The sequence below is a fragment of the Nerophis ophidion genome, linkage group LG03, assembly GCF_033978795.1.
Source record: "Nerophis ophidion isolate RoL-2023_Sa linkage group LG03, RoL_Noph_v1.0, whole genome shotgun sequence".
Taxonomy (NCBI): Eukaryota; Metazoa; Chordata; class Actinopteri; order Syngnathiformes; family Syngnathidae; genus Nerophis; species Nerophis ophidion.
The window spans coordinates 87,962,916-87,990,688 of record NC_084613.1 but is presented as its reverse complement, the minus strand read 5'-3'; the positions used below and the strand labels follow the sequence as shown (position 1 = coordinate 87,990,688).

General features: G+C 42.1%; 1 protein-coding gene across 11 annotated transcripts in view; it reads left to right on the top strand.

The window, feature by feature from the left end:
• The window catches only part of tnika (TRAF2 and NCK interacting kinase a), a 174,246-nt gene that overhangs the window by 50,401 nt on the left and 96,072 nt on the right, over positions 1 to 27,773 (top strand). For 10 of the 11 annotated variants that reach the window (XM_061896301.1, XM_061896297.1, XM_061896299.1 and 7 more), the window contains exons 3-4: positions 24,310 to 24,366; positions 26,919 to 27,044. In XM_061896301.1, coding sequence (XP_061752285.1) covers positions 24,310 to 24,366; positions 26,919 to 27,044 — 183 coding nt within the window. Of the gene's footprint in view, positions 1 to 24,309; positions 24,367 to 26,918; positions 27,045 to 27,773 lie in introns of those variants that run through there. The other variant, XM_061896298.1, reaches the window with a different exon arrangement.

Genomic DNA, 27,773 nt, shown 5'->3' with positions numbered 1-27,773 from the left:
GCGAGGGGGAATTAGCCACGCCTGATGTCAATAACAACCTCTTTTGTTTTCCTTTTCCATTCTACCCAGCTTTAATTGACAGAGTGAACTGTCAGGAGGGAGTTTGCACTTTATAGTACAGATCATCCATATTAATAATAATAATAATTATAATAATGTATTTTATTTGTAAAAAAGCACTTTACGTTGAGCAAACAACCTCAAAGAGCCACAGTGTAAAAAAATAGTAATAATAATAATTAAAGCTGCAAGCAGGGATGGACGGGACCGACTTTTGCTGGTGTTTCCTGCCTTTACCCATTCAACATATCTTTACCTGCACATTACCTACCTTCCTTGCATCCTGGGGTCACACTGGTGCTTTTTCCTGTCACCCATACATGCTGGTGCTTCCTGCCATCACCCAGACAACATATCTTTACCTGCACAGTGCCTACCTTCTCTGTATCCTGGTGTCACACTGGTGCCTCCTTCTTTCACCCAGTCAACATATCTTTACCTGCACATGACCTACCTTCTCTGTATCCTGGTGTCACACTGGTGCCTCCTTCTTTCACCCAGTCAACATATCTTTACCTGCACATGACCTACCTTCTCTGTATCCTGGTGTCACACTGGTGCTTCTTTCTGTCACCCAGACAACATATCTTTACCTGCACATGACCTACCTTCTCTGTATCCTGGTGTCACACTGGTGCCTCCTTCTTTCACCGAGTCAACATATCTTTACCTGCACAGTACCTACCTTCCCTGCATTGTGTGGTCACGCTGGTGCCTCCTTCTTTCACCCAGTCAACATATCTTTACCTGCACATGACCTACCTTCTCTGTATCCTGGAGTCAAACTGGTGCCTCCTTCTTTCACCCAGTCAACGTATCTTTACCTGCACATTACCTACCTTCTCTGTAGCCTGGAGTCAAACTGGTGCCTCCTTCTTTCACCCAGACAACATATCTTTACCTGCACATTACCTACCTTCTCTGTATCCTGGAGTCACACTGGTGCCTCCGTCTTTCACCCAGTCAACATATCTTTACCTGCACATGACCTACCTTCTCTGTATCCTGGAGTCAAACTGGTGCCTCCTTCTTTCACCCAGTCAACGTATCTTTACCTGCACATTACCTACCTTCTCTGTATCCTGGTGTCACACTGGTGCCTCCTTCTTTCACCCAGTCAACATATCTTTACCTGCACAGTACCTACCTTCTCTGCATGGTGTGGTCACGCTGGTGCTTCCTGCTTTTAAGCGGCCATCTTGAGCGCAGCAGCATCAGCGCAGCGGTTCTTTGAAGGTGCGTAAAATCAAAACCGGAGCAGTTATTAAACATTTTTTAATAACTTTTAATCAGAAGGGTTCGATCTCTCTCCTGTGCGAGTTCGAAGCCGACACGACAAACGCGCTCAGAGGAGATAATGTTTGAAAAAAGGTGATGGGTTATTACAAAACTTTTGTTTTGAAGGGGTAATATCCAACTTCCTGTTGATTTTTGCCGGAGGATGTCAATTATTGAAATTCAGGTCTAAGTGAGACCTACATAGAGGTTTTTGTTTCATGTCTCTCCGACATTCCTACTGGAAGTTACAAGCAGTTTTGTCTGTGTTTTCTTCTTAGAAGTTATTGTATCATGCCTGTACAACATTCCTAACAGAAATTACAAGCAGTTTTGTCTGTGTTTTTTCCTAGGGGGCGCTAGTGCACAATTTGGATTTTTGGGGTTTGGTTTTTTTATTAGACGGCAAGTTTCGCCAGTCCTGATGTGTGTGTCAAATTTGGTGAGTTTTGAAGCATGTTAAGGAGGTCAAATTATAGCTCAAAGAGGCGGCGGTATAATAATAATAAAGAAAGAAAGAATAAAACCTTAGAAATACAAAAGGGTCCTCTGTCCCTGATAAAAAGATAATGAAAATAAATAATATATGAAACTAGAAACAGCCCAATAGCTAGAACCAGCATGCATGTCTATAAAAAAGTCTTTTTTAAAAGTATCCACAGTCTGAGGTGCCCTCAGGTTGTTGAAGTATTATTCAATAAATATATTTATTAAGGATTTTTGAATTGTTGCTATTTTTAGAATATTTAAAAAGAATGTCACGTACCTTTGGCATACCTTCTAGTACCCCATTTGAGAACCACTGTTCTCGCGGGGGACTTTTCAAATGATGCTACATATTAGCAGTAATGCTACTTTCTGTAGCAACGCTTTTGCCCCACACTTGACAAACTACGGTCATCTGACAAACCCGCGATATATCGAGTATATTCCATGTATCGCCACAGCCCGAGTATCACGGTACTATACTAGTACAAGTATGTCGTACAACCCTAGTACAACCTTTAGTGTTTGAGATAACATTCCAACATGTGACCTTGCAGACACAGAATCACTCGAGCAAAATTCATGTTGGTGTTTTTTCATCCACTCATCCTTGAGACACTCGCCTGCCTTTTCTCGCTCGCTCATGTGGGCTCCGTACACTAATTCATCTCGCTTCCCCTCGCACCTCCGACGCCACGGCGGCGTGACGGCCAGGTGCTGAGTCTGGCCACACCCCCTGCCCGCCTTTCCTCGGCGTGGGTGTCAGCTTGTAAGCTTGATAAGTGGATAAGTGGACGGGTCACTTGCTAAGTGACTGAATTAGGAAGTGGTGTGTGTATATATATATAAATCATTTTCAAGCCATATTCAGTTGAATTCACTACAAAGACAATATATTTGATGTTCAAACTGATAAACTTTATTTTTTTTGCAAATAATAATTAACTTTGAATTTCATGGCTGCAACATGTGCCAAAGTAGTTGGGAAAGGGCATGTTCACCACTGTGTTTTTTAACAACACTCAATAAACGTTTGGGAACTGAGGAAACTAATTGTTGAAGCTTTGAAAGTGGAATTCTTTCCCATTCTTGTTTTATGTAGAGCTTCAGTCCTTCAACAGTCCGGGGTCTCCGCTGTCCTATTTTACGCTTCATAATGCACCACACATTTTCCACGGGAGACAGGTCTGGACTGCAGGCGGGCCAGGAAAGTACCCGCACTCTTTTTTTACAAAGCCACGCTGTTGTAACGCGTGCTGAATTTGGCTTGGTATTGTCTTGCTGAAATAAGCAGGGGCGTCCATGAAAAAGACGGCGCTTAGATGGCAGCATATGTTGTTCCAAAAGCTGTATGTACCTTTCAGCATTAATGGTGCCTTCACAGATGTGTAAGTTACCCATGCCTTGGGCACTAATGCACCCCCATACCATCACACATGCTGGCTTTTACACTTTGCGTCGATTACAGTCTGGATGGTTCGCTTCCCCTTTGGTGCGGATGACACGATGTTGAATGTATCAGTCCATCTTAGATGATCTCGGGCCCAGAGAAGCCGGTGGCGTTTCTGGATGTTGTTGATAAATGGCTTTGGCTTTGCATAGTAGAGCTTTAACTTGCACTTACAGATGTAGCGACCAACTGTATTTAGTGACAGTGGTTTTATGAAGTGTTCCTGAGCCCATGTGGTGATATCCTTTAGAGGTTGATGTTGGTTTTTGATACAGATTGAAGGTCACGGTCATTCAATGTTGGTTTCCGGCCATGCCGCTTACGTGGAGTGATTTCTCCAGATTCTCTGAACCTTTTGATGATATTATGGAGCGTAGATGTTGAAATCCCTAAATTTCTTGCAATGTCACTTTGAGAAAGGTTGTTCTTAAACTGTTTGACTATTTGCTCACGCAGTTGTGGACAAAGGGGTGTACCTCGCCCCATCCTTTCTTGTGAAAGACTGAGCATTTTTTGGGAAGCTGTTTTTATATCCAATCATGGCACCCACCTGTTCCCAATTAGCCTACACACCTGTGGGATGTTCCAAATAAGTGTTTGATGAGCATTCCTCAACTTTATCAGTATTTATTGCTACCTTTCCCAACTTCTTTGTCACGTGTTGCTGGCATCAAATTCTAAAGTTAATGATTATTTGCAAAAAAATAAATAAAGTTTATGAGTTTGAACATGAAATATGTTGTCTTTGTAGCATATTCAACTGAATATGGCTTGAAAAGGATTTGCAAATCATTGTATTCTGTTTATATTTACATCTAACACCATTTCCCAACTCATATGGAAACAGGGTTTGTTGTTTACAATAGCAAATAAGCGCATTGATATTAACAGATGTGGCTGTAGGCGACCTCTTGATGATATTTAGAATAATTCCACAAAAGTGCATTTGACGTATCAGAAGTGTTCTTCAATTAGTTTTTTTTTAACTCACTTCCTGTTTCGTTGTTTACAACTTTATTGCTGAGTCAGCAGTTTGCTCTTATCGCTATGACAACACTGGTTCTGTTGCTGCTGCGCTGTGCTTATAAATAGCGACCTTTCACATTTGAACCGATACGGCACCAGTTCCAGGTACGTGGGAGTCGATACTGGTACTCGATAGTATGTTTTTTCTGGAGTCAAATTACTGCCAAATCTCCACAAATGCACAAAAATGTTTTTACTCACAGCCAACAATTCGTAAGTAAAAAAAGAAAACAACCTGTTTTCTTCAATTAAAAAAAAGATTTGCTAGTAAAAAAGAATGTTTAAGAAAACAATAAACCATTTTTTTTTCAAGTAAAAAAAACATTAGTAGGTAAAAAAAAAAGTTTTTTCTTCAATTGAAAAATTAAATTCCCAATATAAAAACAGTTTTCTTCAATAAAAATTAAAAAAAGTTCTGCAAGTAAAAGAGCAAATTTCTTTAATTAAAAAAGTATTCCCAGGTAAAAAAAAAAAAAATTCTGCAAAAACATAAATTATTTTCGTTTTCAGTTTAAAAAACGATTTGTTAGTGTAAAAAATATTTTTTTCAACTGAAAAATTAATTTCCCAATATAAAAACAATGTTTTTCAATAATAAAAAGAAAGATTTGCTCGTAAAAAATATGTTTTGCAAATTAAATAAAAACATTTGTAAGTATTTAACCATTTTTATTTCAAGTAAAAAAATCGATTTGTAAGTATAAAACATATTTTTTTTTCAATTGAAAACCTGATTCCCCAATATAAATATATATTTTTTTTCTTCAATTAAAACGAAAATAAATCTCCAAGCAAGAAAGCAATTTTCTTTAATTAGAAAATAATTTACAGGTCAAAAAATAAATCTGCAATGAAATTTTTTTTTTCCAGTTTGCAAAAACGATGTGTAAGTATAAAAAAACATTTATTCGATTGAAAAATTGATTCCACAATATGAAAAATATTTTCTTCAATTGAAATAAAAAAAATTCTCCAAGTAAAAAAGCAATTTTCTTCAATCAAAACATAATTCACAGGTAAAAAAAAAAATCTGAAAATAAAAAAACATTCTTTTTTCAGTTTTAAATCAAATAAAATTTTCTGCTGGTGAACCAATTTTCCCAGGCAAACATTTATTTTCTGCAAGTAAAACAATGATTTGCAGGTGTGGAAACTAATTTCTTTAAATAAAAAAAACATTAGCAAGTTAAAGAACCCAGAAACATTTTTTTTTTCAGTTTAAAAAAGGATTCGTAAGTTTAAAAATAATTTTCTTCAATTAAAACGAAAATAATTCTCCGAGTGAAAATGCAATTTTCTTTTATTAGAAAATAATTCACAGGTCCAAAAATAAATTTGCAATTATTATTTTTTTTTCCAGTTTAAAAAAACGTAAAAAATATTTATTCCTTCAATTGAAAAATCAATTCCCCAATATAAAAAAATATTTTTTTCAATTAAAATAAAACAATTCTGCAAGTAAAAAAAAAAATGTTCTTTAATTAAAAAATAATTCACAGGTAATAAAAAAACATCTATTTTTTTTAAAAAACCTTGTTACATGGTTTAATGCATCCAGCTGGACATCACAACAAAATTACTGCATTTCCTTGAATTGCCGCTGTGGCGCTAATTATCTTAAAACCTCTTCTCACTCCGGCACTAACCAAAGGCATGCGGTAAATTTAGGCCTGTGCTTATAAATTTGAGTGTGATGTAAGGATACCATCATGAAAAGCACATTTAATACAAAAAATTTTATTATGGTCTTACCTTTACTTATAAATGAAGTCCATGCACAGCTCCTTCTGATCAAAAGCATTGATAACTTGTTTATAGAAGTCTTCCTTATCTTTCTTCAGTTTTAAAAGTCTCTCTGTCTCGATGGAGATCTTCCTTTATTACCTCCTGCTTCGATTGAAAGTCCAGTTTAGAAATCTGTTTTATTTTAGATATGTAATCCTCCATGTTAAAAGTGCAAGCGAGAGGAAAAAATAAAGTCTTGCTGCTTGTTGTCACTTCTTCTGCAGCCGAGTAGTCGCAAGAAGGATCACTAGCGCCCTCTACCACCAGGAGGCGGGAGTCATTTAATGACTCATATTTGACACACGCAGCTACGGTATATTAATAAAACATAGCTGCTTACTGTTCTTTTTAGCATATTCAATAGCTTGGACCTTAAATCCTACTGAATAGCTCTTAATCTTCTTCCCTTTATGCCATTTCAAATGATTGAAATCAGCCTCCTCCATTTTGAAAATGATGACAGGTGAAGTGTCACTCGTGACGTGACGAGTTTGACCCGGCGGAAATTCTAGACATGCGCTAATAAAAATAATATTTTGCAAAACGAGTTTGACCCGGCGTTAATCCTGATCCGGTGGTAATGTTAAGCATGCGCTAATTATTTTGCGAAAGGAGTTTGACCCGGCAGTAATTCTAGACAGGTGCATACTATATACCCGGCGGCAATTCAAGGAAATACGGTAGGCATAATAATGTGTTCATTCCTCCACTGTATATATCAGTATCGGTAATTAAGAGTTGAACATTCGGATATCTGCAAAAAGGCCATTATCGGACATCTCTATTGTAAAATAATACACACTTTGTCGTTACTTCCGTTTGTGATTAATCGGCAATGCGCCAAATCTGTTGCCGCCCGCTGAACTCCGATTTAAAGTGTTTGTCCAACAATTATGTCCGCCGCCTGCGTAATTAGCTTGTCTTAGTGCGAGCGGCCTCTGATAATGAGCCATGGATTATTGTTCCAGACGACAGCATCAACACATGCTGATGTCCGGTGGAGTCGCACACGCACGCCATCGATAACAAAACAAACAAAGTGGAGTACACATCTCCGCTTGTAACCGTCCTCAGTATTGTCACATCTCTTTTTCTTTCTTCTTCATTCCCTCCCTCTCTTCCTCTTCCTCCTTGTCGGGGGTGTGAGCAGCCCGGGTCTCGTCTTCTGTTTCCTTGGCACCCACGTATGAGATTGGAACCGAGGCCTTTGTCACTTTTATTTACTGCCTCGCTGATTCCACAGCACTGCGTGTGTGTGTGTGTGTGTGTGTGTGTGTGTGTGTGTGTGTGTGTGTGTGTGTGTTTAGCCACTTCTATTGCTCCCCATTTCTTTGTGTTCTGTGAGGCAGAACTGTGTTTGGGCCATTTGTTGGCTGATAGTGGCTGTAAGTCCGCCACACCTGCTGCAAAGCATGATGGGATTGAAGGTCACGTGACTTCAGTATTGAACCCCGCGGGTGTAAGATTGAAACATCGGTGTGTCTTAAAAAAAAAAAATTGTTTTGGACACAATCAAGAGATTTGTGGCACACTGGATCTCCCACGGGCTTCACGGTGGCAGAGGGGTTAGTGCGTCTGCCTCACAATACAAAGGTCCTGCAGTCCTGGGTTCAAATCCAGGCTCGGGATCTTTCTGTGTGGAGTTTGCATGTTCTCCCCGTGAATGCGTGGGTTCCCGCCGGGTACTCCGGCTTCCTCCCACCTCCAAAGACATGCACCTGGGGATAGGCCCCTCCCACCTCCAAAGACGTGCACCTGGGGATAAGCCCCTCCCACCTCCAAAGACATGCACCTGGGGATAGGCCCCTCCCACCTCCAAAGACATGCACCTGGGGATAAGCCCCTCCCACCTCCAAAGACATGCACCTGGGGATAGGCCCCTCCCACCTCCAAAGACATGCACCTGGGGATAGGCCCCTCCCACCTCCAAAGACATGCACCTGGGGATAGGCCCCTCCCACCTCCAAAGACATGCACCTTGGGATAGGCCCCTCCCACCTCCAAAGACATGCACCTGGGGATAGGCCCCTCCCACCTCCAAAGACATGCACCTGGGGATAGGCCCCTCCCACCTCCAAAGACATGCACCTGGGGATAGGTTGATTGGCAACACTAAATGGTCCCTAGTGTGTGAATGTCTGTCTATCTGTGTTGGCCCTGCGATGAGGTGGCGACTTGTCCAGGGTGTACCCCGCCTTCCGCCCGATTGTGGCTGAGATAGGCGCCAACGCCCCCCGCACCACCAAAAGGGAATAAGCGGTAGAAAATGGATGGATGGATGGATGTATCTCCCAATGATTGCCCCTCAGAATACAAACCCCGTTTCCATATGAGTTATTATACCTTTTTTTTAATGTGAAATTATTACTTTTTGATGCAGAACGGTGACATCTGTCATGTAAAAATTCTGACTTATCACAATATTGACAATTTTTATGTTGTTCTTGTAAAATAGGGACATTTTTTGGAGCGAAATTGTGATTATTATTATAACATTGTCAACATTTAACATTTTTATCATAAAATTGTGACTTTTGTGAAGTAAAATTACGACTCTTTTGATAAAATTTGCCAACATTTTAAGCTTTTTCTTGTAAAATTGCGACTGTTATTGAGTAAAAATTCCAACTTGCACAAATGTTGGGTTTCTCTTGTAAAATGTTGCCTTGCGTTGAGTAAAAATGACGACTTTTATTGTAACACTGCCAACAAGATTTTCTTGGGAAATTTCAACAAATTTTTCACAACAACCTTTTTTTAATATTTGGACAGTATTTATATATTATTAATGTTGTAAATACACATCTTTATATATCTAGAAAAGGTGGTCCTAAAAAGGTAGTTATTTCCTGGAGGTCTCCAGAAGGTGACAAATACAAACCCCGTTTCCATATGAGTTGGGAAATTGTGTTAGATGTAAATATAAACAGAATACAATGATTTGCAAATCCTTTTCAAGCCATATTCAGTTGAATATGCTACAAAGACAACATATTTCATGTTCAAACTCATAAACTTTATTTTTTTTTGCAAATAATCATTAACTTTAGAATTTGATGCCAGCAACACGTGACAAAGAAGTTGGGAAAGGTGGCAATAAATACTGATAAAGTTGAGGAATGCTCATCAAACACTTATTTGGAACATCCCACAGGTGTGCAGGCTAATTGGGAACAGGTGGGTGCCATGATTGGCTATAAAAACAGCTTCCCAAAAAATGCTCAGTCTTTCGCAAGAAAGGATGGGGCGAGGTACACCCCTTTGTCCACAACTGTGTGAGCAAATAGTCAAACAGTTTAAGAACAACCTTTCTCAAAGTGACATTGCAAGAATTTTAGGGATTTCAACATCTACGCTCCATAATATCATCAAAAGGTTCAGAGAATCTGGAGAAATCACTCCACGTAAGCGGCATGGCCGGAAACCAACATTGAATGACCGTGACCTTCGATCCCTCAGACGGCACTGTATCAAAAACCGATATCAATCTCTAAAGGATATCACCACATGGGCTCAGGAACACATCAGAAAACCACTGTCAGTAACTACAGTTGGTCGCTACATCTGTAAGTGCAAGTCAAAGCTCTACTATTCAAAGCAAAAGCCATTTGTCAACAACATCCAGAAACGCCGCCGGCTTTTCTGGGCCCGAGACCATCTAAGATGGACTGATGCAAAGTGGAAAAGTGTTCTGTGGTCTGACGAGTCCACATTTCAAATTTTTCTTGGAAATATTCGACATGGTGTCATTCAGACCAAAGGGGAAGCGAACCATCCAGACTGTTATTGACGCAAAGTGTAAAAGCCAGCATGTGTGATGGTATGGGGGTGCATTAGTGCCCAAGGCATGGGTAACTTACACATCTGTGAAGGCACCATTAATGCTGAAAGGTACATACAGGTTTTGGAGCAACAGACATTGTCATTCAAGCAATGTTATAATGGACGCCCCTGCTTATTTCAGCAAGACAAGTGTTACAACAGCGTGGCTTCGTAAAAAAAGAGTGCAGGTACTTTCCTGGCCCGCCTGCAGTCCAGACCTGTCTCCCATGGACAATGTGTGGTGCATTATGAAGCGTAAAATAGGACAGCGGAGACCCGGACTGTTGAAGGACTGAAGCTCTACATAAAACAAGAATGGGAAAGAATTCCACTTTAAAAGCTTCAACAATTAGTTTCCTCAGTTCCCAAACGTTTATTGAGTGTTGTTAAAAGAAAAGGTGATGTAACACAGTGGTGAACATGCCCTTTCCCAACTACTTTGGCACGTGTTGCAGCCATGAAATTCTAAGTTAATTATTTTTTGCATAAAAAAGATAAAGTTTATGAGTTTGAACATCAAATATGTTGTCTTTGTAGTGCATTCAACTGAATATGGCTTGAAAAGGATTTGCAAATCATTGTATTCTGTTTATATTTACATCTAACACCATTTCCCAACGCATATGGAAACGGGGTTTGTACCATCATTGATGTCTCACATGACCATAGCTGGATAAATACTATACAGGAACACATTTACGCACTACTGGGCATTGAGTCACATCAACAGTGTACTAGTGTTGTACCAAAATTGTCAAGTTTAAGCATCAAACTATCTATTAAACAGACAAGAAGCAAGGAATCATGCAGTTTTAAATTTAAGAGTTGTGTGATAACTTACACGTAATTATTCTAACAATTATTCTTTCTTTCTTTCTTTCTTTCTTTCTTTCTTTCTTTCTTTCTTTCTTTCTTTCCTTCTTTCTTTCTTCATTCGTTTGATATACGTAGCTTACTGTTTTTTGTTCCCTGCTTCCAGTTTGTTCTTTCATTTTACAAGTACGTCTTCTGTTTTCCTGCTCGCTACCCACTAGCTTCCACGCTAGGCCCCCTTCTTGTTTTTGTTATCCGCCTCGTGCGCGCTTTGTGTTTGTACCCTTTTGTTTGTTCTTGTTCTATTATTTGAATTAAGTCATGTTGTCCTATTCAATGCCAGCCTCCATCTCTGCATCGTGGGGGTTCGTCACAAACAAACTCTGACAAGTTCTATTTATCTATCTATCTATCTATCTATCTATCTATCTATCTATCTATCTATCTATCCATCTATCCATCTATCCATCTATCCATCTATCCATCTATCCATCTATCCATCTATCCATCTATCCATCCATCCATCCATCCATCCATCCATCCATCTATCTATCTGTGTACGCGTTTCTCCTCAATTGAGCCAAATTCAATCCTGTCTCTGTTTAATTCCTTGCTTCTGGTCTTGTTTAATAGACGTCACCAGTGTTTGAACCTGACACTGAGCATTTCATGGAAGCTGCTTTCACACCCAAGCATGGCGCCCACCTGTTTCCAATTAGCCTGCACACCTGTGGGATGTTGCAAAAACGTCTTTAATGAGCATTCCTCAACTTCCTCAGTCCTTTTTGCCACTTGTGCCAGCTTTTTTGAAACCTGTTGCGGGCTTCAATTTCCAAATGAGCTGATATTTGCAAAAAATAACAACGTTTACCAGTTCGAACGTTAAATAGCTTGTGTTTGCAGTCTACTCCGTTGAATATAGGTTGAAAGGCTTCGAAAACACTGATGACATTTATTAAACAGACAAGAAGCAAGGAATCATGCAGAGACAGAGTTTTAAATTTAAGAGTTGTGTGATAATTTACACATAATTCTTCTAACAATTATTCATTGTATTCCATTTTTAATTACCGTTTACACGGCGTGACAACCGCACCGCTTTTGGGTTTTGTAGACGTGAAAATGTAACAAGATGACAAACTATGCTGTGTCTCATTCACACCAAGTTGGTTTTGATGCTGTTCATATTCGCTTTGTGTGTGCGTGTGTGTTTACGTGTGGATTACCAAAATAGCTTGGATTAGGATTAGGATTAGGGTGTAACCCATTTCCACTTGACAAAGAGTTTGACATCGCAGTCTGTTCCCCCACTTCCTGTTTGGCCAATGTGGCGCCTTCATGTACTTTTGCTTTTCTGGGTCAGATGTAAATATATATGAGGGCCACGCACTGTCCTACTTCCACTGGAGCTCTACAGATGCCAGGTGACGTTCTTTTCTGTCCTCGGCATCGCCTCGTGTCCTTCCCATAATGAGGACCGGTCTCTTTCCTTCAAACTATTCCCTCTCCTCCTTCGCCCGTATCTTTAATTGCCCCGCCCACTTTACTTGGACCAGCCCGAGCTGTTGCTAGGCAACCACAGGAAGTGTCCCGCATAGTGGATGCATTTGTGTGTGTGTGTGTGCTTGTATTTTTGACTAGAGAGGTCCGATAATGGCTTTTTTGCCGATATTTCGATATAGTCCAACTCTTAATTACCGATTCCGATATCAACCGATACCGATATATACAGTGGTGGAATGCCTCATTTTGTTGTGATGCCCCGCTGGATGCATTAAACTATGTAACAAGGTTTTACAAAATAAATCAACTCAAGTTATGGAAAAAAAAAAGTGCCATATTTATTATTGAAGTCACAAATTGCATCATTTTTTTAACGTGTCTCAAAACAGCAGCTTGGAATTTTGGGACATGCTCTTCCTGAGAGAGCATGAGGTGGTTGACGTGGGGGCCGGGGGGGGAGTAGCACGGTTTGTATATTGTAGCCTCCCGGAAGAGTTAGTGCTGGAAGGGGTTCCGGGTATTTGTTCTGTTGTGTTTATGTTGTGTTACAGCGCGGGTGTTCTCTCGAAAATGTGTTTGTCATTCTTGTTGGTTAGAGTTAGTGCTGCGAGGGTTTCTGGGTATTTGTTCGGTTGTGTTTATGTTGTGTTACGGCGCGGGTGTTCTCTCGAAAATGTGTTTGTCATTCTTGTTGGTTAGAGTTAGTGCTGCAAGGGTTTCTGGGTATTTGTTCTGTTGTGTTTATGTTGTGTTACGGTGCGGGTGTTCTCTCGAAAATGTGTTTGTCATTCTTGTTGGTTAGAGTTAGTGCTGCAAGGGTTTCTGGGTATTTGTTCTGTTGTGTTTATGTTGTGTTACGGCGCGGGTGTTCTCTCGAAAATGTGTTTGTCATTCTTGTTGGTTAGAGTTAGTGCTGCAAGGGTTTCTGGGTATTTGTTCTGTTGTGTTTATGTTGTGTTACGGCGCGGGTGTTCTCTCGAAAATGTGTTTGTCATTCTTGTTGGTTAGAGTTAGTGCTGCAAGGGTTTCTGGGTATTTTTTCTGTTGTGTTTATGTTGTGTTACGGCGCGGGTGTTCTCTCGAAAATGTGTTTGTCATTCTTGTTGGTTAGAGTTAGTGCTGCAAGGGCTTCTGGGTATTTGTTCTGTTGTGTTTATGTTGTGTTACGGCGCGGGTGTTCTCTCGAAAATGTGTTTGTCATTCTTGTTGGTTAGAGTTAGTGCTGCAAGGGTTTCTGGGTATTTGTTCTGTTGTGTTTATGTTGTGTTACGGCGCGGGTGTTCTCTCGAAAATGTGTTTGTCATTCTTGTTGGTTAGAGTTAGTGCTGCAAGGGTTTCTGGGTATTTGTTCTGTTGTGTTTATGTTGTGTTAGGGCGCGGGTGTTCTCTCGAAAATGTGTTTGTCATTCTTGTTGGTTAGAGTTAGTGCTGCAAGGGCTTCTGGGTATTTGTTCTGTTGTGTTTATGTTGTGTTACGGCGCGGGTGTTCTCTCGAAAATGTGTTTGTCATTCTTGTTGGTTAGAGTTAGTGCTGCAAGGGTTTCTGGGTATTTGTTCGGTTGTGTTTATGTTGTGTTACGGCGCGGGTGTTCTCCCGAAAATGTGTTTGTCATTCTTGTTGGTTAGAGTTAGTGCTGCGAGGGTTTCTGGGTATTTGTTCTGTTGTGTTTATGTTGTGTTACGGCGCGGGTGTTCTCTCGAAAATGTGTTTGTCATTCTTGTTGGTTAGAGTTAGTGCTGCAAGGGTTTCTGGGTATTTGTTCGGTTGTGTTTATGTTGTGTTACGGCGCGGGTGTTCTCTCGAAAATGTGTTTGTCATTCTTGTTGGTTAGAGTTAGTTCTGCAAGGGTTTCTGGGTATTTGTTCGGTTGTGTTTATGTTGTGTTACGGCGCGGGTGTTCTCTCGAAAATGTGTTTGTCATTCTTGTTGGTTAGAGTTAGTGCTGCAAGGGTTTCTGGGTATTTGTTCGGTTGTGTTTATGTTGTGTTACGGCGCGGGTGTTCTCTCGAAAATGTGTTTGTCATTCTTGTTGGTTAGAGTTAGTGCTGCAAGGGTTTCTGGGTATTTGTTCTGTTGTGTTTATGTTGTGTTACGGCGCGGGTGTTCTCTCGAAAATGTGTTTGTCATTCTTGTTGGTTAGAGTTAGTGCTGCGAGGGTTTCTGGGTATTTGTTCTGTTGTGTTTATGTTGTGTTACGGCGCGGGTGTTCTCTCGAAAATGTGTTTGTCATTCTTGTTGGTTAGAGTTAGTGCTGCGAGGGTTTCTGGGTATTTGTTCTGTTGTGTTTATGTTGTGTTACGGCGCGGGTGTTCTCTCGAAAATGTGTTTGTCATTCTTGTTGGTTAGAGTTAGTGCTGCAAGGGTTTCTGGGTATTTGTTCGGTTGTGTTTATGTTGTGTTACAGCGCGGGTGTTCTCTCGAAAATGTGTTTGTCATTCTTGTTGGTTAGAGTTAGTGCTGCAAGGGTTTCTGGGTATTTGTTCGGTTGTGTTTATGTTGTGTTACGGCGCGGGTGTTCTCTCGAAAATGTGTTTGTCATTCTTGTTGGTTAGAGTTAGTTCTGCAAGGGTTTCTGGGTATTTGTTCGGTTGTGTTTATGTTGTGTTACGGCGCGGGTGTTCTCTCGAAAATGTGTTTGTCATTCTTGTTGGTTAGAGTTAGTGCTGCAAGGGTTTCTGGGTATTTGTTCGGTTGTGTTTATGTTGTGTTACGGCGCGGGTGTTCTCTCGAAAATGTGTTTGTCATTCTTGTTGGTTAGAGTTAGTGCTGCGAGGGTTTCTGGGTATTTGTTCGGTTGTGTTTATGTTGTGTTACGGCGCGGGTGTTCTCCCGAAAATGTGTTTGTCATTCTCGTTTGGTGTGGGTTCATATTTGTAACAGTGTTAAAGTTGTTTATATGGCCACCCTCACTGCCATGTTTATTATTGAAGTCACAAAGTGCATTATTTATTTTTTAACATGCCTCAAAACAGCAGCTTTGAATTTGGGATAATCCTGATACCCACTACAACTGTGGGATATACTCTACTTTGACTTTCACAAAGTCTAAGGCTAACAAAGTGTGGGGTTGAGGGGGGCCGGGGGTGTATATTGTAGCATCCCGGATGAGGTAGTGCTGCAAGGGATTCTGGGTATTTGTTCTGTTGTGTTGATGTTGTGTTACGGTGCGGATGTTCTCCCGAAAATGTGTTTGTCATTCTTGTTTAGTGTGGGTTCACAGTGTGGCGCATATTTGTTTATATGTGACCTGTATGGCGGTTGACCAAGTATGTCTTGCATTCGCTTGTGTGTGTGTAAAGCCGTAGATATTACATGATTGGGACGGCACGCAAAGGCAGTGCCTTTAAAGTTCTGTACTCCTCCCTACGTCCTTGTACCACATACATTTTACTTTTTGAAACTGATACCGAATATTTGAAACCGATACCGATAATTTCCGATATTACATTTTACAGCATTTATCAGCCGATAATATCGGCAGTCCGATATTATTGGACAGCCCTAATTATTTATTTATGTTTCTGAATGTAAAAGACTTCTTTGTGGTCTACATAACATGTCATGGTGGTTCTTTGGTCAAAATGTTGCATAGATGATGTTTTACACATCATCATTAAGCCGCTTTCTGACAGTTGTTTCCGGATGCGCCATTTTGTGGGCGGTCTTACTTACGTGGCTCACCTTCGACAGCGTCTTCTCCCCGTCGTCTTTTTTGCAGCCGTGTAGCGTGCAAGGACGGGAGTGGAAGAAGTGTCAAAAAGATGGTGTTAACTGTTTCAATGACAGTCGGACTTTACTTCCGTCAAAAACGGAGCAGCGTCTCCTCATCCGCCGGAAATGCGTCCCGTGAAAAACCGTCCGACCGGAACTCTCTAATAACCAAAGTTCAAACACGGATGACATCTATTAAACAAGACCAGAAGCAAGGAATTAAACATCTTATGACAGTTCCACGCTGTAAATCACTGAGATTCTTTCACAAATGTTTGTCGAAACAGTCTCCATGCCTAAGTGCTTGGTTTTATACACCTGTGGCCGGGCCAAGTGATTAAGACACCTGATTCTGATCATTTGGATGGGTGGCCAAATAAATACATAGTGTATCTCATATTTTACATGCAGCCCAATACAAAGGGATAGTTAATACAGATGCTTGCTCAATGAACAGGCATGTTCACTAAAGTCCAACAAGTGGAAAGTAGCACAAGTCCAGGTATGGACTCCTGAGGGGTTATCAGTCCGCCATCATTTAGCTGTCGGCTTCACAGCGCGGCCATCCGGGCGGAACACACCTCGCCAATTGGGTTTGGTTATCGCACCAACACACCTGGCTGTCAACGCTTTTGGGCTTTTTATGTGTGAGTGACACCTTTCCACTCCCACAACATTCGAGGGAGGATATCTGGATGGGATTAAAGAAGGCGGGAATCGGACTCGCAATATAGACGAGGACTCTGGTGAAGGTGGTGCGATGATGCCAGAGGGGGGCCTCGTTATTTTGCAGACGCAAAATAACGCCACTGAACCTCGCACTCGGCGTCGAATGAATAATAAATGTTTTTTTCCGCACAAGTGTCCGGTCCGGTCGCCTTCTGAGCCGCGACGGAGGAGAAGCAGGACAGGAAATAGGAGCACGGGGGCTTTGAGAGGATGGAGGCCGTGCAATAATGAAAGGCATAAGAGGGGTTAAGAGGGTTGCATAATGAGAGGGGAAAAAGTGCAGATTTAGGTCAGAGGGGCTGAAAACCAGCGGAGGAAGGATGAGCCTCCCTGCTGAAAGTGTATTGTCGTGAATGGGACGCCATCAGGAGGGAAATAATAGAAAGTCTGCCAACTTTCCCATTAAGGAACATGTTTGACCTCTTAAGCCGCACACGTGTCAAAGTCCAGGCCAGGGTTTAGATGTGGCCCGCCACGTTCTTTTATGTGGGCCGCATAAGTCTGTAAATGATAGCCATCGATACAGCACTTCATCTTTCTTATGAAACATATTCCCTCTATCCATTTTGACAGAAGAAAATGTATGTAAATATATGTATATACACACTAATATACATATATGTATGTATATATATATGTAAACATATAAATATATGTATATATATGCGTATATATGTATAAATACATATATAGACATGCATATACACATATGTATATATATATACATATATATACATGTATGTAGGTGTGGGAAAAAATCACAAGACTACTTCATCTCTACAGATCTGTTTCATGAGGGGTTCCCTCAATCATCATTATGTGGAGATTTTCCCTCCTGATGATTGAGGGAACCCCTCATGAAACAGATCTGTAGAGATGAAGTAGTCTTGTGATTTTTTCCCACACCTACATATTGCGCTCTACCACGGTATCGAGCACTATTCTCCGGATAATCCAATCAAGACATATATATACATGTATATACACATATACATATGTATATATGTATATACAGTATATGCATATATTGTCAGAGTTAGTTTGTGGCGAACCCCAAGATGCAGAGAAGGAGACAGGCATTGAGTGAGAAAACATGGTTTAATAAAATGCTAAGACAAAAGGGGTACAACAAAAAGCCTGCACGAGGCAAATAACAAACTAAGAGAGCTAGCATGGGAGCTGGAAAACAAAAGGAGCTTAGCATGTAAGCTAGCAAAAACTAAAGGGCCTAGCATGGAAGTTAGCTGGTAGCGAGCAGGAAACCACAAGTCGTTACGTGTAGTTCAAAGACAAATTGAAAGCAGGGAACAAAAGATATTAAGCTACAAACTGCTACCAAAATATAGCTTACCGCTACGCTGCAATGGCACGACACGACAGGACAGGAGCGACAATACAGAAGTGACAATAATATACAATAATACGGCACAGACTGGATGGAAAAAAAGGCCTAAATAGGAGCGGGCTGATTGACACCAGGTGTGGCCAGCTGCCAATCAGCCGCAGCTGAGGGGACACAGCACTCAGGGAGAAAGACAGGAAACAGACAAAATAAGAGCGCTGACAGGAACTAAAGACAAGAAATACTACACACACACAGGAAAAACTAAAACACAAACAAGCTGTCAGGGGCAAGCCCGACATATATATGTAAACATACATATAAATACATGCATATATGTATATATATGTATGTATGTATGAATACATATTGTGGCACCTGATTCTCACCAGGACACAGGATTGGGTTTGCAGAAAACCGAACAGGGCATTTATTGTACAAGGTGTGGAAGTATGAAAATTAAAGTGTCCATTAACAAACTTAACTATCTCCCATCTGGGGCTCTCAATCCTGCACACATCACACTTCTATATGTGTCCTAGATAATTGCCTATAAACAATAGAAACACAACATAAGTAAAACATTTCACCAGTAATGTCCTTAGTGGTGAAATAGTGGATGTCTCAACTTACGGCCTGATGCACCTGCCTCGACACAGAGGAGAGCCAGACCTGAATGAGGCAGAGTTGTGAAAGGTTTGTCGCTTCTTCCTCACCTGGTCGCACAGCTGGTGGCACTTCAGGCTGGTTGAGATGGTAGAGAGGAATGTACCACCTCTCCATGATGCAACCAAGGCTGGGGCGTTGTGTTCCGTCCACCACTCTGCCTCCATGCCCTGGCTCCTCCCCTGTGAGGTGCTTACCTGTCAGGCGGTGCTTGAATGAGACACCACTATATATATATATGTATGTAGATATACACATAAATATACATATACACGTAAATATACATATATTTGTATCTATACATGTATATACATATGTACATACATATGTATAAATAAATACATATATACAATGTGCTGTCAAAGATGATCTTGACTGGCCTGCACAGAGTCCTGACCTGAACCCGACAGAACACTTTTGAGGTGAATTAGAACAGCGACTGAGAGCCAGGGCTTCTCGGCCAGTGTGTGAACTCACCAACGCGCTTTTGGAAGAATGGTGAACACGTCCTATAAACCTGCTCCGCGACCTTGTGGACAGCCTTCCCGGAAGAGTTGAAGCCGTATTAGCAGCAAAAGTTGCCCCCACATCTCCGGGTTAGGAATGGGATGGCACTTCAAGTTCATAGGTGAGTCAAGGCAGGTGGTCAAAGTGTAGCATGACAGTGTGGAGTCGCCGCTGTCAGGTACATCCCGCATGTGTGAAGGTGAATCCGAAGGAAGACAGAGCGTCCATCTGCCACCGACTGATGGGAATTCCGAGAGCTTTGACCGAAGCCACCAGAACGTCCTCTGTCTGTACCACATGACCGGGTTTGGGTGCCAAGAAACGCTGGCAGCTCGTCGCCCGCATGCCGCTTGTGATTGCACACCGCTGAAGGTCACGTCTCGGACAGTTTGTTATCTGTGAGGAAGGACGAGTCTGTCTCGGAACCACGACTCAAAGCCCATAAGTCATGGGCCGTGCATCTGATGATGCAACAATGTATGCAAGCATGTCATCTCGGGGTGTGAACCTACACAAAGATTTCGGTTGGGTACGTACCTCGGTTTAGAGGTCACGGTTCACACAATATAAATTGTTTGGTAATTCATTTACCAAATTTGTAAACAATAGCATAACATGCATATACACACAGGGTCCTTTTCCAGGGTTAATATGGTCAACATATATAAAATAAAAGTAAATAAGATAAGGCTCAGAATGGTTTCTTAACAAAACATTTCTACATATAAAGTGCTTTTTTTGATTGATTAAATGAGACTTTTATTAGTAGATTGCACAGTACAGTACATATTCTGTACAATTGACCACTAAATGCTAACACCCCAATAAGTTTTTCAACTTGTTTAAGTCGGGGTCCACGTTCATCAACATTAAACTGCCTCAAGTTGTTGCTCAGATGAAAAAAAATGACAAAACTTTTCTTCTACATATAAAAAGTGCGACATTAAACAGTTTCAAGTCAACTCAGCCTCAGATTAACTTTTCTAACTTGGCAGTAAGAGGATATATGGGCTTATTGTTCTTCCACCATAGAAGTGGGTCAAAATCTAGTTTTAAATGCAATACAGCACCCCCCTGTGACCCCGGACGGGACAAGCGGTAGAAGATGGATGGATGGATGGTCTTGTATCTGCTGCTATAAAAACATTTGTTATTGCTTCAGCCCTGCCTGACTGGACGAGGAGAGGCTGCTTAAATGCACTGGTGACGCTTCAAAAGGGTTAGCATGTTTGACGTGTTGGCAGACGCCCACCCTACTGCTGCTCAACAATGTCGGCAAACCTCTGTCCTCCATTGTTGTATCGCACCGCACAGCCAAAGTGTTCCCATAGGGGAGATGTTAACGAGGCAGGAGGGTCTTCAAGCTCTGGCTTTTACATGTTGTCCTAGCCTGGTCACTGCTAGCATGCCGTGTGTTGTGCCTCGCTCTGCATTGTTTACACAACATGCGGTACGCTACCTAATATGTCCGTGTGGAAACTCGTTCGTTACACCACCGAACCGAAACCCCCGTACCGAAACAGTTCAATACAAATACACGTACTGTTACACCCCTATTGTCATCAGGGGGTCCCACTAGGGAAAAAATAAATATACCCCATGTTAGCTTCAATTGCTGCAGCTATCGATTGTTTTAGTGATGGAGTAATCTGTTGATTCATCCATCCATCCATCTTCTTCCGCTTATCCGAGGTCAGGTCACGGGGGCAGCAGCCTAAGCAGGGAAGCCCAGACTTCCCTCTCCCCAGCTACTTGGTCCAGGTCCTCCTGGGGGATCCCGAGGCGTTCCCAGGCCAGCCGGGAGACATAGTCTTCCCAACGTGTCCTAGGTTTTCCCCGTGGCCTCGTACCGGTCGGACGTGCCCTAAACACCTCCCTAGGGAGGCGCTCGGGTTGATTCATTTGTTCTATTAATGGAGTAATGCAATGAAAAACTGTCTCGGCTCAGAGCGGCTTTTTGGGAAAATAGTTGATATAAACAAGGATTTTCTTGATGACAGGAGTAGGATTGTACGTAGAGATGTCCGATAATATCGGACATAACAATCATATTATCAGCCAATAAATGCTTCAAGATGCAATATTGGAAATTATCAGAATCGGTTTCAAAAAGTAAAATGTATGATTATTTTAAAACGCCGCTGTACAGAGCGCCAGTAATCTTTAAAGGCACTGCCTTTACGTGTCGGCCCAATCACGTAATATATACGGCCTTTCACACACACACAAGTGAATGCAAGGCATACTTGGTCAACAGCCATACAGGTCACACTGAGGGTGGGCGTATAAACAACTTTAACACTGTTACAAATATGCACCACACTGTGAACCCACACCAAACGAGAATGACAAACTCATTTTCGGGAGAACATTCGCGCCGTAACACAACATAAACACAACCGAACAAATACCCGGAACCCCTTGCAGCACTAACTCTAACTAAGAAGAATGACAAACACATTTCGGGAGAACATCCGCACTGTAACACAACATAAACACAATAGAACACTAACTCTTCCGGGACGCTACAATATACATCCCCAGCTACCCCCTACCCTAAAACCCCGCCCATCTCAACCTCCTCATGCTCTCTCAGGGAGATCATGTCCCAAATTCCATCTCTAATTGTACGGTATACCGGTACTGGTGTAGTATAACGGTACTGATGAATAAAAAAAAACGGTACTATACTCTGTTTGAAAAGTACCAGTTACCGGGCATGATGGTGCCTCGTCACGTGCTGGTTTTACGAGCATGGGAGCATGTTCGGCAGCGCACACACACAGAGTACTTACAAGCAGACACAGTGTGTGGACAGAAAAGGGAGAACGGACGCATTTTGGCTTAAAAATGAACGATAAAGGTGAAGTTATAACACTGAAACACCTTCAGGGAGAGGTGCTTTCGGATTAGTTAGCGGCTAATGTCAGCAGTATTTTAGCGACTTTTAAATCACTAATCCTCACCTCCATGGCGACCAATAAAATAAAAGTATTAATATCACTGCAGGACGAGGAATAGCTAAACATGCTTCACTACACACCGTAGGAAGATACAATAGCTCACCTGCGTCACAATGTAAACAAACACCATGGGTGGATCTACACCTGACATCCACTGTAATGATACCAAGTCCAACAGCGTATCTAGTCGATACTACTATGAGTACCTCAATATTTTTTATCATCACAATTTTTTTTAAATTCATATCACATTCATAAACTCAGGAAATACGTCCCTAAAGACATGAGAACTTAAATCATGACCAATGTATGACCCTGTAACTACTTGGTATCGGATCGATACCTAAATGTGTGGTATCATCCAAAACTAATGTCAAGTATCAGACAACAGAAGAATAAGTGATTAGTACATTTTAACAGAAGTGTAGCTCCGTAATGTTGAAACGGAAAGTAAGCAGATATTAAGAAGTCAGCCGGGAGACGTTGTTGTCAGGTTCAAACACTGATGACATCTGTTAAACAAGACCAGACGCAAGAAATTAAACACAGACAGAATTCCATTTGACTCAATGAGGAGAAACGCGTACACCTGTACCTTTTGTACAGTCTTCCACGCTCTGGCTTATTTGGACTTTCCCTGATTACATGGCAGCTGTTTCTAAGGGAAGGGTCGTAACATTTGGTTACAAACAGTTCAAAGAAAAGGTCCCTGGAGGGAAATCAGGTCCTGCTTCCTCTCAGCGTTGTAGTTCTCGGGTCAAGACAAAAAAAATTTCTGTGGATTACCATTGAAGAAAGAAAACTGACGCCTTTATGTCGCTTGACTTTTACAAGCCTTCTGCTTGGCAGGATCAAAGACTGCCTTTGTCTTCTCGCCGGGAACTCATGACGACACAAAGTTGTGTGAGAACTTGGATACAATTATTCTGACAAGAGTCTTCCTGACGTGTCCTGGGTCTTCCCCGTGGCCTCCTACTGGTCCGACATGTCCGAAACACCTCCTTAGGGAGGTGTTCGGTTGGCATCCTGACCAGATGCCCGAACCACCTCATCTGGCTCCTCTCCATGTGGAGGAGCAGCGGCTTTACTTTGAGTTCCTCCCGGATGGCAGAGCTTCTCACCCTATCTCTAAGGGAGAGACCCGCCACCCGGGGGAGGAAACCAGTCTACAGACCTTCTTGTGGACCAGGTGGTTCAATGATGCCTTCTAAGCGTCCTCCTCACTGAGCTGTGGCTGGGATTCTTATTGTTGACCGCCAACAAAGCACCAACAAAGCAGCCCTTGTTCCTCGTGGAATTGGGGCAGTCTGATCCTAATGAGAAATTACTGCTTAGACTCTCCAGATTTTCCTCTTATGAGAGTCTTTTTTTAGCGTGAGAACGAGGGCCGTCCAAACAACATGATGGTACCAGAGCCTGGCACTGGAATGATTGTGGCCGTCTTAAAACACGATGGTACCGGTAAATGTGGAAGTAGTGTCAAAGCGCTTTGAGTACCTTGCAGGTATAAAAGCGCTATACAAGTACAACCATTTATCATTTTCCTTGACTACCCCCAAACTGTGAACCATCACTGTAGACACTTTTCACCTCTGTTCACTAAAATTACTTCAACTACTGCTCCATATTTATATTGTTGACTGTCAATCAAAATGTGCAATAATGTTATGTTACTTACTGTACTTTGTATACACATTTTTTTTTCTGTTTATTTTTAGCTAAGTACTGTGTGACTTGTTGAAGGGTGGACTAGTAAAGTTAGATTTTCATTGTAAGGCAAACTGTCTGTTGAACTGTGAGAATATGACAATAAACAATCTTGAATCCTGAATCTTCTTGTTACTCAGCCAGCGTTTGTTGGTCTGATGGACCCGTTTGCAAATGTTTGCTAAATGCACCAAATCGTTGAATTTCAACAAGAGCCCGAATTTCAGAACCGTCTGCATGACTTTATTTATGACCGATGAATCTATTTATTACTAATCCATTCTATGATCGTCCATGTCTGAATTGCCACTCGTCTAAGAATCAACAAAGCCCCCCGCCTCTGGGGAAAAAACGAAAACAAAAACGTGAATACTTTGTGGTAGTCTACGGTATTTCTAGTTGTTGTTGACGTATTCCCTGATGTTTGTTTTTCTTCTCTCTGTTCCTGCTTTTTTGTCCCTAGGGTCGCCATGTTAAGACGGGGCAACTGGCAGCCATCAAGGTCATGGATGTCACTGGGGTAAGGATCACACACACACACACACACACACACACACACACACACACACACGCACACACACACACACACACACACACACACACACACACACACACGATTATACCAGCGTGTCATCTAATTAAGAGCGATGAGTCAGTGGCAGTGTGAAACGAGGACAGGCCTATCGCCATGGTAATATTAGCTGCCAGTTATTAGTCTGGTCCCGGGCGTGTCTGCAAAGTCTTCGCTATATTTAGAGACCGCAATGCTCAGCACAGCCGTGGGTCTCATCCAATATGTTTTCCTTTTATAAACTAACATTAAAGGCCTACTGAAATGAGATGTTCTTATTCAAACGGGGATAGCAGGTCCATTCTATGTGTCATACTTCATCATTTCGCCATATTGCCATATTTTTGCTGCAAAGATTTAGTAGAGAACATCGACAATAAAGTTCGCAACTTTTGGTCGCTAATAAAACAGCCTTGCCTGTACCGGAAGTAGCAGACGATGTGCGCGTGACGTCACGGGTTGTGGAGCTCCTCACATCTGAACATTGTTTACAATCATGGCCACCAGCAGCCAGAGCGATTCGGACCGAGAAAGCGACAATTTCCCCATTAATTGGAGTGAGGATGAAAGATTCGTGGATGAGGAAAGTGAGAGTGAAGGACTATAAAAAAAATTAAAGAAAAGCAAGGGCAGTGGGAGCGATTCAGATGTTATTAGACACATTTACTAGGATAATTCTGGAGAGATCCCTTATGGCCAGAGACAGGAGCAGGCCCAACAAAGTAACCAAGAGTGCCGACTCCACCCTCGTTGGCCCACCAACTCTCGACCAGTGTCCAGTCCGCACGGATGAGCGAGGATACTTCCACGAAGACCTAAGAATGTCTTATCAGGGGACCATAGACTAGAGCAGGGGTCGGGAACCTTTTTGGCTGAGAGAGCCAAGAATCCAAATAGTTTAAAATGTATTTCCGTGAGAGCCATATCATTTTTTTTTCAACACTGAACACAACTAAACGCGTGCATTTTTGAGTAAGACCAAAATTACGAGAATATAATAGGTCCGGGTATTCTTTGTAATAACGTTGATATTCTGAAGCTAACTGTGGAGGGGCGTGGCCTGCGGGCCTGCAGCAAAGCGGGGTGTGCCAGGACCGGCCTCGAAATCAGCGACAGGTGCGTAGACGTCCCACCTGGGCCTTGTTATCTAATCACCTGTCGCTCTGTTATAAGCAGCAGCCAGGAGGAAAGGGTTGGAGCTGGAGCTGGAGCCAGAGCGCGAGCGAGAACGAAAGAGAGAAAGACAGTTGCTAAAAAGCAACTGAGAGACTTATTGAAAAATAAAAAAATATCATAACCCTGAAACAGGCTCTCATGTCGGAGCTTGGTGGTCTGAAGAACCTCCAGGAGGGCAAGCCCTAAAAAACACAATAATAAATAAATCCTGCAATTTCTTGAACAAGTGCGGTAGAAAAAGGATGGATGGATTCAAATGCATGAGCATATTTGATATTTTGAACTTTATTTTTAACACTTTGATTACAAGTGGAATTATTCATTACTTATGGTGTTAAGCAATGTCAGCTCAGATTTATCTGAGAGCCAGATGCAGTCATCAAAAGAGCCACATCTGGCTCTAGAACCATAGGTTCCCTACCCCAACGAACAAGATTTCTCTGCAGAATCTCCTCTCTGGTCAAAAAAAGGCACTATGAAGATTCTAGCGCACTTCCAAAACCCTCAAATCTAGACTCCAAACATCCCAGAACAAGTTAGTCCGGTTACTTTTAGACCTCCACCCCAGATGGGTTGTACTTGTATAGCCCTTTTCCACCTTCAAGGTACTCAAAGCGCTTTGACACTACTTCCACATTCACACACTGATGGAGGGAGCTGCCACGCAAGGCACTAACCAGCACCCATCAGGAGCAAGGGTGAAGTGTCTTGCTCAGGACACAACGGACGTGAGGAGGTTGGTACTAGGTGGGGATTGAACCAGGGACCCTCGGGTTGCGCACGGCCACTCTTCCACTGCGCCACGCCGTCCCGCAGATCACACCTCACTCCAACCCACTTCTCCAAAGTGGGCTGGCTCAAGGTGGAGGACGGAGTCGAACAACTTGCACTGAGCCTGGTCTATAAAATCCACTACACCTCCCTGTTACCGAAGTATAACTATAACGTAAATGAGCGCCATAACCACAACACCAGGGGGAGCTCCATAAACCACAATAAACCCAGATTCCGATCTAACAAAGGTCTTAAGTCATTCTTAGAGATGTCTGATAAAAATGGGCTGCCGATATTTGGAGGTGATGATTCCCATCCCAGTCGCTTCACACTCGGCTGCGAAGCGATCCAGTGAGATCTGGATCGCTTGGATGGAAACTGGTCCTGATGGCTTCATCCAGCCAGGATCTTCAGCTCTCACTGGATCGCTTTGCAGCCGAGCGTGAAGCCACTGGGGTGAGAAACAAAAGCCTCCTTACTAATCCTAATTAAAATTCTTCCGTGTGTGTGTGTGTGTGTGTGTGTGTGTGTGTGTGTGTGTGTGTTGTCAGGATGAAGAAGAGGAGATTAAAGCGGAAATCAACATGCTGAAGAAGTACAGCCATCACCGCAACATCGCCACCTACTACGGAGCGTTCATCAAGAAGAATCCTCCTGGAATGGATGACCAGCTCTGGGTGTGTTGTGTTGGACTCCGACACCTTTTGTGGGCTTCTCTTGAAGTCATCGCCTTAAAATGCGTGCGCATCAAGTCCACTCATCACTAGTATTTAGAGGTTATTGGGATCACAAAAGTAGAGATAGACCAGATATTGGCATATTCGGCATTTTGGCGTGTATCGTGTCAGTCTTTTTTTAAAACGGTATCTAACTTTTTTACAACTAAAATGTACAAAGCCTGTTTCAATATGAGTTGTAAATATAAACAAATCCTTTTCAAGCCATATTCAGTTGAATATGCTACAAAGACAACATATTTGATGTTCAAACTCATAAACTTTATTTTTTTTTGCAAATAATCATTAACTTTAGAATTTCATGGCTGCAACACGTGCCAAAGTAGTTGGGAAAGGGCATGTTCACCACTGTGTTACATCACCTTTTCTTTTAACAACACTCAATAAACGTTTGGGAACTGAGGAAACTAATTGTTGAAGCTTTGAAAGTGGAATTCTTTCCCATTCTTGTTTTATGTAGAGCTTCAGTCCTTCAACAGTCCGGGGTCTCCGCTGTCGGATTTTACGCTTCATAATGCGCCACACATTTTCCATGGGAGACAGGTCTGGACTGCAGGCGGGCCAGGAACGTACCCGCACATTTTTTAACGAAGCCACACAGAATGTGGCTTGGCATTGTGTTGCTGAAATAAGCAGGGGCGTCCATAAAAAAGACGGCGCTTAGATGGC